The sequence below is a fragment of the Tyto alba genome, unplaced genomic scaffold (genome assembly GCF_018691265.1).
Source record: "Tyto alba isolate M040663 unplaced genomic scaffold, T.alba_DEE_v4.0 Super-Scaffold_5, whole genome shotgun sequence".
Classification (NCBI taxonomy): domain Eukaryota; kingdom Metazoa; phylum Chordata; class Aves; order Strigiformes; family Tytonidae; genus Tyto; species Tyto alba.
The window spans coordinates 22,006,487-22,017,554 of NW_024881326.1; the positions used below are offsets into that span (position 1 = coordinate 22,006,487).

General features: G+C 48.8%; 1 protein-coding gene across 1 annotated transcript in view; it reads left to right on the forward strand.

Annotated features, from left to right (window-relative positions):
• The window catches only part of GPC4 (glypican 4), a 69,927-nt gene extending 66,202 nt beyond the window's left edge, over positions 1 to 3,725 (forward strand). Inside the window, exon 9 of the mRNA XM_042807369.1 lies at positions 877 to 3,725. Coding sequence (XP_042663303.1) covers positions 877 to 1,085 — 209 coding nt within the window. The 3' untranslated portion in view covers positions 1,086 to 3,725. The remainder of the gene's footprint in view (positions 1 to 876) is intronic.
• Positions 3,726 to 11,068: the final 7,343 nt, after the last annotated feature.

Below are 11,068 nucleotides of genomic sequence, written 5' to 3' on the forward strand. Positions count from 1 at the left end.
AGAGCAGGGACATTTTCAACTAGACCAGAGTGCTAATTACTTGCACTTGTAATGCTTACCTGTGCTATCCTAGAACAGTTTTGGTTGGAAGGGAGCTTAAAGCCCCTCCAGTGGCACCCCCTGCCCCGGGCAGGGCCCCCTTCCCCAGCCCAGGGGGCTCCCAGCCCCGTCCAACCTGGCCTTGAACCCTTCCAGGGAGGGGGCACCCACAGCTGCTCTGGGCACCCTGGGCCAGCGCCTCACCCCCGCACAGGGAACAATTTCTGCCTTACATCTCATCTAAATCTGCCCTCTGGCAGTTTAAACCCATCACCCCTCGTCCCATCCCCACCCCCTGACCCAGAGTCCCTCCCCACCTCTCCTGTCCCCCCTTTAAGCCCTGGGAGGCCGCTCGAAGGGCTCCCCGGAGCCTTCTCTTCTCCAGGCTGAACCCCCCCAACTCTCTCAGCCCGGCCCCCCAGGGGAGCTGCTCCAGCCCCCCCAGCATCTCCGTGGCCTCCTCTGGCCCCGCTCGAGCAGCTCCGGGTCCTTCTGCTGTTGGGGGCCCCCGAGCTGGCCCCAGCACTGCAGGGGGGGCTCCCCAGAGCGGAGCAGAGGGGGACAATCCCCCCCCTGGCCCTGCTGCCCCCCCTGCTCTGGCTGCAGCCCAGGGCACGGGTGGGTTCTGGGCTGCGAGCGCCCGTTGCCGGGTCGTGTCCAGCTTTCCCCCCACCCCCCCCCAACACGGGTGGGTGTGAGGACCGGCCGGCAGAACTCGCCTCAACCAGAAGACCCCCGCTGCCGTCTCGGCAGTTCCCAAACAGCCCCGCGCTTGCGTTCCCCCCCGGCCCCCGCGGCAGGCGGCAGAGGCGTGCAGCACGCGTGTGTCTCCCGCAGGTGAGGAGAGCAGCGGGGAGGAGAGCGGCAGCGGCTGCGAGCCCCAGCAGTGCTCCCCGGAGTTCGAGTTCAACGCCACCGAAGTCACTGGGAACTCCAACAAGAGCGATAAGAACGTGAACACTTCTGCCGCTACCAGGAGCGGTTTATCGCCAGCGGCCTTGCTCCTTAGCGTTTTGTTCTTGGCCCTGCAAAGACAATGGAGATAATTGTGCAGCGTAGGAAGGGGGGGGAAAAAGACTTTTATTATCAAAGTTAGAAGGCACCTGCTTTCACTTTTATACCATCTAGGGACTTTGCTTTTTAAGTTAATGGACAACAGTGTACAGTTTTTACTATGTTGCCACTGGTTTTAAGATACTGATTATTTTTTTTTTCCCTTGCTATTCTGGGAATAACAGAAACGGGGACTACCAGTCTGTCCCGTTCACCAGGGATCCATCCATGTTAGAGTTGGATAACGAAAATGTATATACAAGCCTGTAGTTAGCTCCGCATTTGTGTCTTTTTTCACTTTTTTTTTTTTTTTTTTTTTTTCCTTTTACCATATTTCTTATGAAAACAAAAAAAAACCCCAGGGTCTTTCCTTGGCCTGTAACAAGTATGTGTTTCTGAAATGAGAAATATCTGTACAGAAGCAGGTTTTATTTATCATGTTATCTTTTGGGGAGAAAAAATAATTGCCCAACAAGCAGAAAACACGTTTCATGTAGTTAACTTCCCATTTATCCACATTATGTTAGTTGCCTTATCTGGAAAGAAGTGGAGGTAATTTGTCTTTATTATGCAGGAAAACAGAAGGTGAAGGCAGAGCTGGTCAGTGTGCCAAGTGCCCCATTTGCATAGGGCGTTAATGCCAGGAGCAGGATGTATTTTTTTTTTTTTACAGGAGGTTTGGTTAAATTGGAAGAGACTACAGAGAATTCCAGTTCTGCAGACGCTAAGAAGAGTTGATGTTTGTTCCCCGGGATCCTTGCAATTAGCTGTAACTCCTGTAGGTCAGTCCCTGACGTGCATCCCCCGTGGGAATAAGGCATTAAACTTGTTCGGTTGGAAGCAACTTGTCGTCTTGCAGATCCAAATGCCAACGCGTGTCTTGTCTGCCAATTTGTTAGATGAATGCTGGATTCATTTTTAAATTTTGAAATTTTTTTGTTCTGTAAGGAATACTTGCCGGGCGGGGAGGCGGGGGGGCATGCCGGGTTTGTTTTTGCAGGAATTTTGGTTCCGATGGGCGGCAAAAGGGCAGGAGCAGGCGGCAGCACCCCGCGGCAGTGTCGCAGGCAGGGCGGAGCAGGAGCAGGAGCAGGAGCAGGAGCAGGCAGGAGCTCCCGGGCTGAAGACGCCTCCTTCCCCGTGGATTTGGTCTCCGGGGAGCCGATGCCCAGCGACTGTAGCTTTCCGGCACAACCCGAGACACTCTCCTTTCTCTACCTGTGCTTTTGCAGTTGGAACAGTGTTGTGGTGAACAGCAACTCATTAATAAAAGAAATGTATATTTTTAAGAAAAGAGATTAAATAATTTTTAAAATAGTTTAGGGAAAACAAAGTCTTTGGAAAGACTCAAAATTATTCTGCACGTCTCCTCCTGCTTTGGGTAGCCTTTAGGTCTGGCCGGACGCCGGGATCTGGTCGGGAGAGCAATCCAGAGAGAGAGGGTTTGCTCTATTCCACCCTTTTGTTGTAAGGATAATTTTCTATTTTTATATTGAAGCATTAATTACTCGTTAGCTCAGGGTCAGTGTTATATTCAACTTTATTTTCACACCAAATTTCTGCAAAGCTATAAAGAGGGAGTATTCTTGGCTGGTATAAACAATCCTGGAGGCTTAATTTTACTAGAAGTAGCCAGTTATTTATTAAAACATGATGTTAGTAGAGTTACGGATATTCTGGCTAGATTATTTTTCTTTAGAAAATAAATCATGGAACCATAAAATTGAAAAAGTTATAAATTTATGTGTGGGAAAAAATGGATTGTAAATAGCTAAGTTGCCTTGCGAGGAATTGGAAAATGTGCTGATACTTAGAAACTACCTCAGTTCTGAGGAATTTCCTTTCTAGCTTTGAGTGCTATTACATTTACTTGGTAGAAGTGAATCTGGTCTCCAATATGTAGCTGAAAGAGTTATCCCTGTAGACCTTGTTAGATTGTTTTTAATTTAGAGGGTTGAACTACATCCAGCTGTTTTCTTTCAGCTAAGTTCCCTAACAAAGAGAATTTCTGAATTAAATATTGCTGATGGTTTCCATGACTTTTCCTGATTTGTTTGGTTTCATGGCATTTTCTGATTGCCCTTTAATTATTTAAATGGTTCTAGCCATTTGAATTTTAATCCTGAAATAAACAAACCTTAGATGCACTACCATTGTAAATATATCGCAGTAAGGTCTGACTGGATAACCCTTCTGGCTTATACCCAGCTGGCAGGCCTGCGAAGTTAAATGAAGAAAAAAAAAAAAATAAAAATAAAAAATTAAACTTCTTCGGAGCTCAGAGAATGGTGGAACAAAAGCCCTTGTGTTCAGAGGGGCTGACTTCTCCAACATTGCCCTTCTTGGCGTAAGTGTTCATATGTAAGAAAGTTGCTTGTAAATTCTCCTGCTTTCGAGCGTTTCTGCTCAGAAAAAAATGTTTCTGGATTTATATTTATCGTTTTACAACTAATTGCTTACTAATTATTATTCCTTAGTTTGGTACAAGCCACCAATGCAAAGACCTGCTGCGAGTTTTAAGCGTGTCCAGTTGGCTTTGTTAATAGCACAACAATCCTCCACTATATAAAGGACAGATTTGTCACCTGGGGCTACAGGAAACAAGAGTAAACATCAATGTAGGATGATCAAAAGTTGTGTTTCTGCTTTTATTTTGTGTTTGTGTGTGAAATAGGCTCTTTGACATGAGCTTGTAAACTGAACCATACGGGTAGGGACGAAACGTGCTGCTGATTTTGAGGAAGGCATGTGCTCCCTTCCTTCAAGTGTATTTTTTTTTTTTCCATATAACCATTGCCATTACGAGCATGTTTTAAAGAAAAATTCCCATACCTAGAATTAATAATTAAAGTTAATGGAATTGGTAACGAGCTTCAAATGCAAAATGAACCAGAAAGGTGGTGTTCTTGACAGCATGTGAGAGGCTGTCTCCCAAAGATCTGGAATAAAAAAAAAAAAAAAAAAAAAAAAAATTTACATCTCTAGAAAGGACCTGCTTTTTATCAGCTCTGTACCTCTCCTGACTCCTCCAGCTGGTGGCAGTGGAGGGGGAGAGGAGAGCACAGGAGGGGACTCTGGTAACTGGGGTCTCGTTTCGTGCTGCGGTGGGTGGTGTGGCCCTGAGTCGGGACAAGCGACCAGGGCAGCGAGAGTCGTCCTCCCCCTTCCCAGCCCGGCTTTTGTCCTCCCGGGCAAGCCGGTGTATTAATTCTGGAAGGTCCAACCTCCCCGTGCTCTGGTCGTTTCTTAGACCTGATGGTGCTGCAAGTTTCTGTCACCATCCTCCACTTGCTTTGCTGGATGAAAGACTTGCTGGCCCAGGCAACACCTGGCCTGGTCCTGGCTCCTTTCTCACGGCAGCATCTGGTATCGACACTTCAGAGCAAGGCACCTTCTGTCTGTTTGGATGCTTTTAATTATCGTGTGTCCCACAGTAACTCCTGGCCCTGTTTGTCACCTTCCCCCCCCCATGCCACCCTCTTCTCTCCTGCTTTGTGCAACCCCCCCACGGTGCCGGGGGCTGCTCCCCTGCTCGCGCCCTTCGCCCGCCGGCACAGAACCATGGCATTGCTTCTTGTCCCTGGGCAAGCCCGTGCCACTGGCTCATCTCCGCGGCCAGGAGCACCCGTCGCCTCCCTCCTGCCAGCGCAGGCGGTCCTGGAGCATCTCGGGGGACCCTGAGGACCAAGGATTTTGTGTGTGTGTGTGGAAACTGGTGGCCATGGCTACTGCAGAAGACCCAAAACTGGAAAAACCCATCTCCTGCTGTTGGAAGAAAATAACTTGCACTTTTTTTTTTTTTTTTTTAATGCTGATGGTTTTTGGTTTTACTTTTCTATGTAAGCCAGGCTGAGTATCTAGGATAACTGCAGAGTGTCACTGCCTCAAGTCTCTGCCTGATGTGATGGCCAGTGGCCACCTGCCTGCAGTGGTCCATAAATCAGTACTGTGATACCTGCAGGGCTGGTGGGAGGGTGGCCTGTCCTCTGCTGCTTCTCTTCCTGGGGATGCCAGCAAGGGCTAGTAGTAATTTAAAAACAATTAAAAAAAAAATACAATGCATAGAAGGGAGTGAAAATTGATGCAGAAATATTGCAACCCCCATCCTGGCCGGTGGGATTGGTGTTGACCTGAGCAGCTACGGGGGGACTCGGGGCCAGGAGCCACCCCAGGAGGGCGAGCAGCCCCCGGGTCAGCACTGTCCCTCCTGCCCGTGTCCCCTGGGCTCCCATCCCAGGTGGTTATGTGGCGGCTTCTTCTTTCAAGTGGCCGTGATGGAACGGTTTAAGGGAGCTGCAAGACGCACGTTGGTTGGAGATCATGCAATCCTGGTGTATTTAGGACCACCTGAATATGAACCAACCCCGGTAATGGTTTTCATTTCTTGATAATGCTGTTTCAAGCGTCGTCTTTTGTGGGTTTGGTTTGCTTTTTTGTTGTCTTTTTTGTTTTGTTTTTAATCCTCTGCTGTGGTTTGTTTGCGGGCTTGTAACAGTGTAAATTGCCTGGGAAGATGCAGCTCTTTATGGGCTTGCTGTAATTCTGGGTCAAGTGTGCTTAAATTGCTGTAATTTGTATCTAATGGATTACATGGATTGAGAGCCCTTTTATAACTGCTGGAGCAAGGAGGGGGCTGCCCACTCCGGGAGGGAGGGGGAGGCATCCTCGGCATACCCTGTCCCTTTGTCCCTCTCCTCTGGAAGGGAGGACCATCCTTTTCTGTGATGCCTTGGACTTGGCAGCCTGGCGAGAGCTGGGGCCCCTGCCAGGAGCAGAAGGGGCAGGCGGCCGTGGGGAAGAGGCTTTTGCTGAACCTGGCAGGTTTTGGAGGATGCTGATGGCAAGTCCTGATGTTGTGGTGCCTTCCCCTGTTTACCATCCATGTGCTGTAGGCTGGATGCTGGTGGGGAGCTGGTGGAGATGCTTTTCTTCCCTGAACCTGCTCAACCTCGTTGGCCTTTGCCTTTCTGGGCGCCTCCCAGCCTGCTCACTGCAGCTTTGCCCCGTTTTTCCTTGCTGCCCTGATGGCTTTTTTCCCAAATCTTTGCTCTTTGTGCTGGATGTTCCTGTGTGTGTCCCAGCAGGAGCAGAGCGGGAATGTGTCTCACCCATGGACCTTGGTGGTCTCCCCTGGAAGCCAGCTCCATTTAACCCCCGCCCAGAGGTTGCTGCAACTGTTAAAACGGGAGTTCTCATTTAAAAAGTAGCTCTTAAAATCTGCCTCAGGTTGTTAGCCATTTCAACAGCCAGGTAATGTCTCTGCCTCCCCGATGGCTGCGTAGGGGCTGAATGGGAGCAGCTTCATCCCCATCACGAAATCTGGGGTGCCCGTGCCCCTCTTTCATGTATTGGGGCAATACAATTCCCCTACATAATTGTTCGTCTTCCCAGCGTGTCCTGCCGCATTGTCTCCTGCTACATGTGTCATTAATTCGTGTAATCTGATGCAAATCAATATGCTAAACCCCCCATTAATTGGGTTACTGATTTATACTAATGAGACTTAAAAATCTTGGAGAAGGTTGAGGGTATTTGTTTCTCCTCGGAAGGGCTCGACAAGCTATTGTCAGCCCCACAATGGCTGGCCCTTGGCTGGGCTGGTAATTGCCTCGTGACTGTATTTGCATCGACATAATGGCGAGGATGTTAGCAGGAGTTAAGACATCTCATCTTTTCCTGTGAACAGGAAAATTCAGGATTAGCAAGGTGGAATGCATTCGCCGGTGGTTGCTGGCAGCCCTATTGTGTAGGGTGGCTGCTCTTTACCTCCAAGTCAGCTCTGTCGGTGTTTCCATTATAAACCTGCTTTTCTTCAGAGCTTTGTAAGCTCAGCCATAAAAATCAGGCCCGCCTGAAAACTTGGCACATTAGGAATTGGCCAGGCTTTTATTTTTTCTGGTGGGAACAACTGATGATTATTTTTAGAAGAAATTGTTTCGTCTGTGAAGTTTAATGGGTTGAAATGCTGTTTTGGCATTCACAAGCCTTCAGACCAGCTTTGTTGAAAAGCCCATTTAGCATCATCAATAATACAGTAATGCTGAGGTTCCCCAGGGACAGGCAACTAAAACAATAGCCGAAATCTTACATTTTGAAAGCTAATTGTTGTACATGTTCAGCCATTTCCCCCATGCCAGTACCACACACGCGCTTGCCGTCTTGTGCAAGAAGCAGATCTGAGGATGGTTAAGTCTGCAGGAGGCTTTTCACGGACGTTAGCGGGAGGTGCATCTGCGTTTCCAGGGACTCTTCTTTGGAGGCAAGGTCACAGATACATATCAACTGGGTTGTTGCAGTAGGAAAGCCATTCTGATTTAACCAAGAGTCTATTTTTTTTTTTTTTTTTTTTAAGGTTGCCTTCATATAAGTCCCCATAATGGAGTGTATTTTGTATCAGAGCTGATATGTGCAATCCTAAATAAATCTATGCCGGTATTGCAGGGCTCTGCAGGCAGCTGTCAATGCACGTGTCTTGACACCACCCCTCTGATTTTGTGGGTGAGTGGCTGCCCTGCTCTATTTGCAGGTGAGGAGCTGGGCACCCTGATCCCTGCGTGACGTAGTGGAGTAAGGGAAAAAGTAGCTCTCACTCAAACAGTCCTAAATGACTTTGTTGCTTGCTCTGGATTTCCCATGCGCTAGCGTAGGCCCTGCTGCTTTCGTAAGGGTGCTTCAGGTAAAATGTTTTGGGGAATGAGACGAGGGGCTGGCTTCTGAAGGGCTCTAGCACCTCCGTGTCTTGGGCTAAGCAGGAACTTTGGCTGGTGTCTCATGGCTCAGCTACTATTGCTTTTCCCATAGAAAAAAAAAAAAAAAAATTGGAAAAAAAAAATTGAAATACATAATCACTGTTTATTTGTTATTAAGTTATTTGGATGGTTGCACATTCAAAACCACTTCAATATTGAATAAGAATTTGCTGCTACAAAATAGTGGTGGGATTTGAGGAGGTTTGAGGAGGAGCGGTTGGGGATCAGTGTTTACGTGGGGGAGCGAGGGCTCCCGGCTAGCCAGGGGCCAAGGGAGTCAGAATTACAAAGAAGCGGTTGTCTTTGATAGAGGGCTTCCGGAGCCTAGTTGTCTGAAAACGATTAGCCAAATAAATTAGGTGTGTTCTATTCCCCGTGTTTGCTATGCTAAGTGATTCTGACGTTTGGCTTCCTAGCGAAAGGGGTGAAGTCTGTACAGCAGATAACTCGGCTGGTCTTTTGTCGGCCGCCCCCGTGCCACCCCTGCTTGCTGCCGCCTGCCCGGAGGGAGCAGCGGTGGAGGAGACGGGGAGGGCCGTGCTTTGCACAGGCAGCAACTCGCAGGAGAAGCTGTCGGGGAGCCCGGTGCTGGCCAGGGGGATGGGGCTGCGGCTCCCGGGGAGCTCGTGGCCTCGCGGGATGGCGGAGGGGCAGAGCTGCCCTTCGGCTCCCTGGTGCGAGCGTGCCCCGCCGCCTGTTTTAACCGCAAACTGGTGATGGGAACAGGGGTAAGAATTCCCTTCCTTGAAGGTGTGCTCCATCACGTTGGTGCAGGCACGGCACGGGGTGAATTGGAGGCTCGTCCAGCAGCTCCAAGAGTTGTGGGGCCAGCAGGGGATGGTCAGAAACGAGAGGGAGATGCGAGATGAGTGGCTTGGGCAGCACTTGAGCTGCGTCTCTGCCACCTCCTTCCTTCCTGTCCTTTCTTTCTCTCTGTCGTTATTTAAAATACATTAAATGGAGGTCAGCCTCCCAGTGTATTTTAGCACCCTCTTTCCTCAGAGGGGCTGGCAGTAGCATCTTTTGGCCTGCACTCCCTTGCTGGTTTTCTCTGCAACGTGGCATGATCTCCATCAAAAGGCAGTGGGGTTGCAGTTTCCTGGGGTCCCTCTCTTGGCCACCTTTGCGTGCAGAGGCTCTTGCTGACCATCCTCCTGACAGAGCCATGCTTGCCTAACGCGTGCTTCTCACGGCGGCTTTTGAACCCCGCTGCAGGGTGAGAGCATTTAATTTGCAGCTCAGATGGGAGGGAGATGCAGCTGACAGAAGAGTGAAGGAGCCAGGTTTTGTACATGGGTTTTGCTCTGCACCCTCCAGGTGATCACAGGAGCCAGAAATAAATCTGAGGCTTTTGGAAGGGAAAACCTTCCCCATTAGAATTTGTCCCCATTGCAATCCAAAGGGTGGTTTGTTCCCTTCCTCGGTTTCTTGCCCCTTGCTACTCACACCCAGAGCATTAAAGAAGCAGGAACCCCAGCTGTGAGGAGTTGCTAAACCTACACGGTTGTGAGGTACATGGAAAACTTGAGTCAAACCATGAGCAAACCTATTTTCGTTCTGTCTCAATGGATGGGAGGAAACAATCGATTCCATCCTTTGGTTTTTCAAAAGCAGTGAATGGCGGGGGGGAAAACCCACCAGCACCAAAAGCACCTCCAGCCCCAACGCCGTGTGTGTGCTGGTTGGGTGAGGCAATGCCAGGAGGCTTCCTAGGAGTTTGCAGTGATGAAGGTTTTGCTGAGGCTGTGTGTCCCGGGGGGGTAGGCAGGACCCTGGCACGGAGCCGAGCGCAGGAACAGTCCTGGCCCTAACGAACCCAACCTCCTTATATGCATGTAAGCAATAAAATGATGTCTCCGCCGTGGGAGTGAGAATCGGGGCTCTGTGCAAGGCGCCTTTCCTCCAGGAAGACTGGGATTTCGGGGACCCATGTAAGCAGCCCTGGGGCTTAACCTCGGGCAAGCCGGGGTGCGGTGGTGCCGCCGCCTCCGGCAGCCGAAGCTCAGCTGATCTGCGGGCGGTGGATTCGTGGCTCTCCTCTTGTGGGCCCAGCACTGAGACAGCAAAGTGGTTTTAATGAGAGCACATAAGTTAAAATTGGTTTTGTTTTTTTCTTTTCAAAATTAATGGCAGACTATGGCTGTTCAGGTTGCTGTTTTAACTGCTCCAGATGTCAAACACAGCTCAGCCAAGATCAATGTGTAATCCAAAGGAAATACTATTAATTTCAAAGGAATGTGGTCAATATTTAAATGTTTTGGACCTTTTTAATATGTAGACGGTCGTAGTGGTCTAGCTGGGCTTATTAACTCTGCTTTTGGAGCAGTGATTCTATTAGCATGAATTAATGTCTATTAACATTATTGATTTTCATTTATTTTAACATGTGGGCCTGTAACGATATTGGTTATTTTAGACATTCTCCGAGGCTGTACTGAGTCAGGAGCTGTTGGTTTAAGGCCTGATCCCACAAGCTTTTATCCTTCCAGTTGCTACTTAAGCCCCTGACTTAGCTCCAAGCCTGTGGAGCAGCTCCCGCCGACTCCAGCAGCAGTCGGATTGAACCTGCTCCGGGTCCTGCTTCATCCAGCCCCTGCAGCTTCGCCTTTGGTCACAGAGAGGTTTTGCTGGTCTCTGCGTGGCCAAGGTGGATTTAACCCTTGGAGCACACCGGTAGCCACCGTGAAATACCCCCTCTGCTCCACCACCACACCATTCTGCTAATTCAGTATACAGTGGGGAGCCAGCCTGGCTCTTACACCCGTAACCTTCACAACAAGTGGGGTGGACCTGGTCTGTACATTAAGCTATTTCTAAATCAAGCCCAGGTAGACCAAGTCCCCACCTTCTCCTGGCTTTTGGTGCCTATTAAATGGATAGAGCACTTGTAAGGCAAAGAGTTTGTAATGAGGAACAGTCTTCATGAATGCGTTTGGGTTGGTTTTGGTTTTTTTTTTTTTTTTTTTTAAGGTATGGAAAAATGGGAAAGCTTAAACAAAAAAAAGTTGTCGTCTTTAAATCAGGTTGAATAACAACTTAGGGAAACAGTTGGAGATAGAGCTGCGTCTTACCAAGCTAGAAATGGACCCGTTTTTCAACAAAACAAGAAGTTCATAACTCATTATTTTCTCAACAAAATATCTGTTTTCAATAGCTGTTGAAATATTTTGCTTGTAGAGGTCACACATTCTTAGTGAAAGACGTATCTTTTTTTGGTTAGAAATATT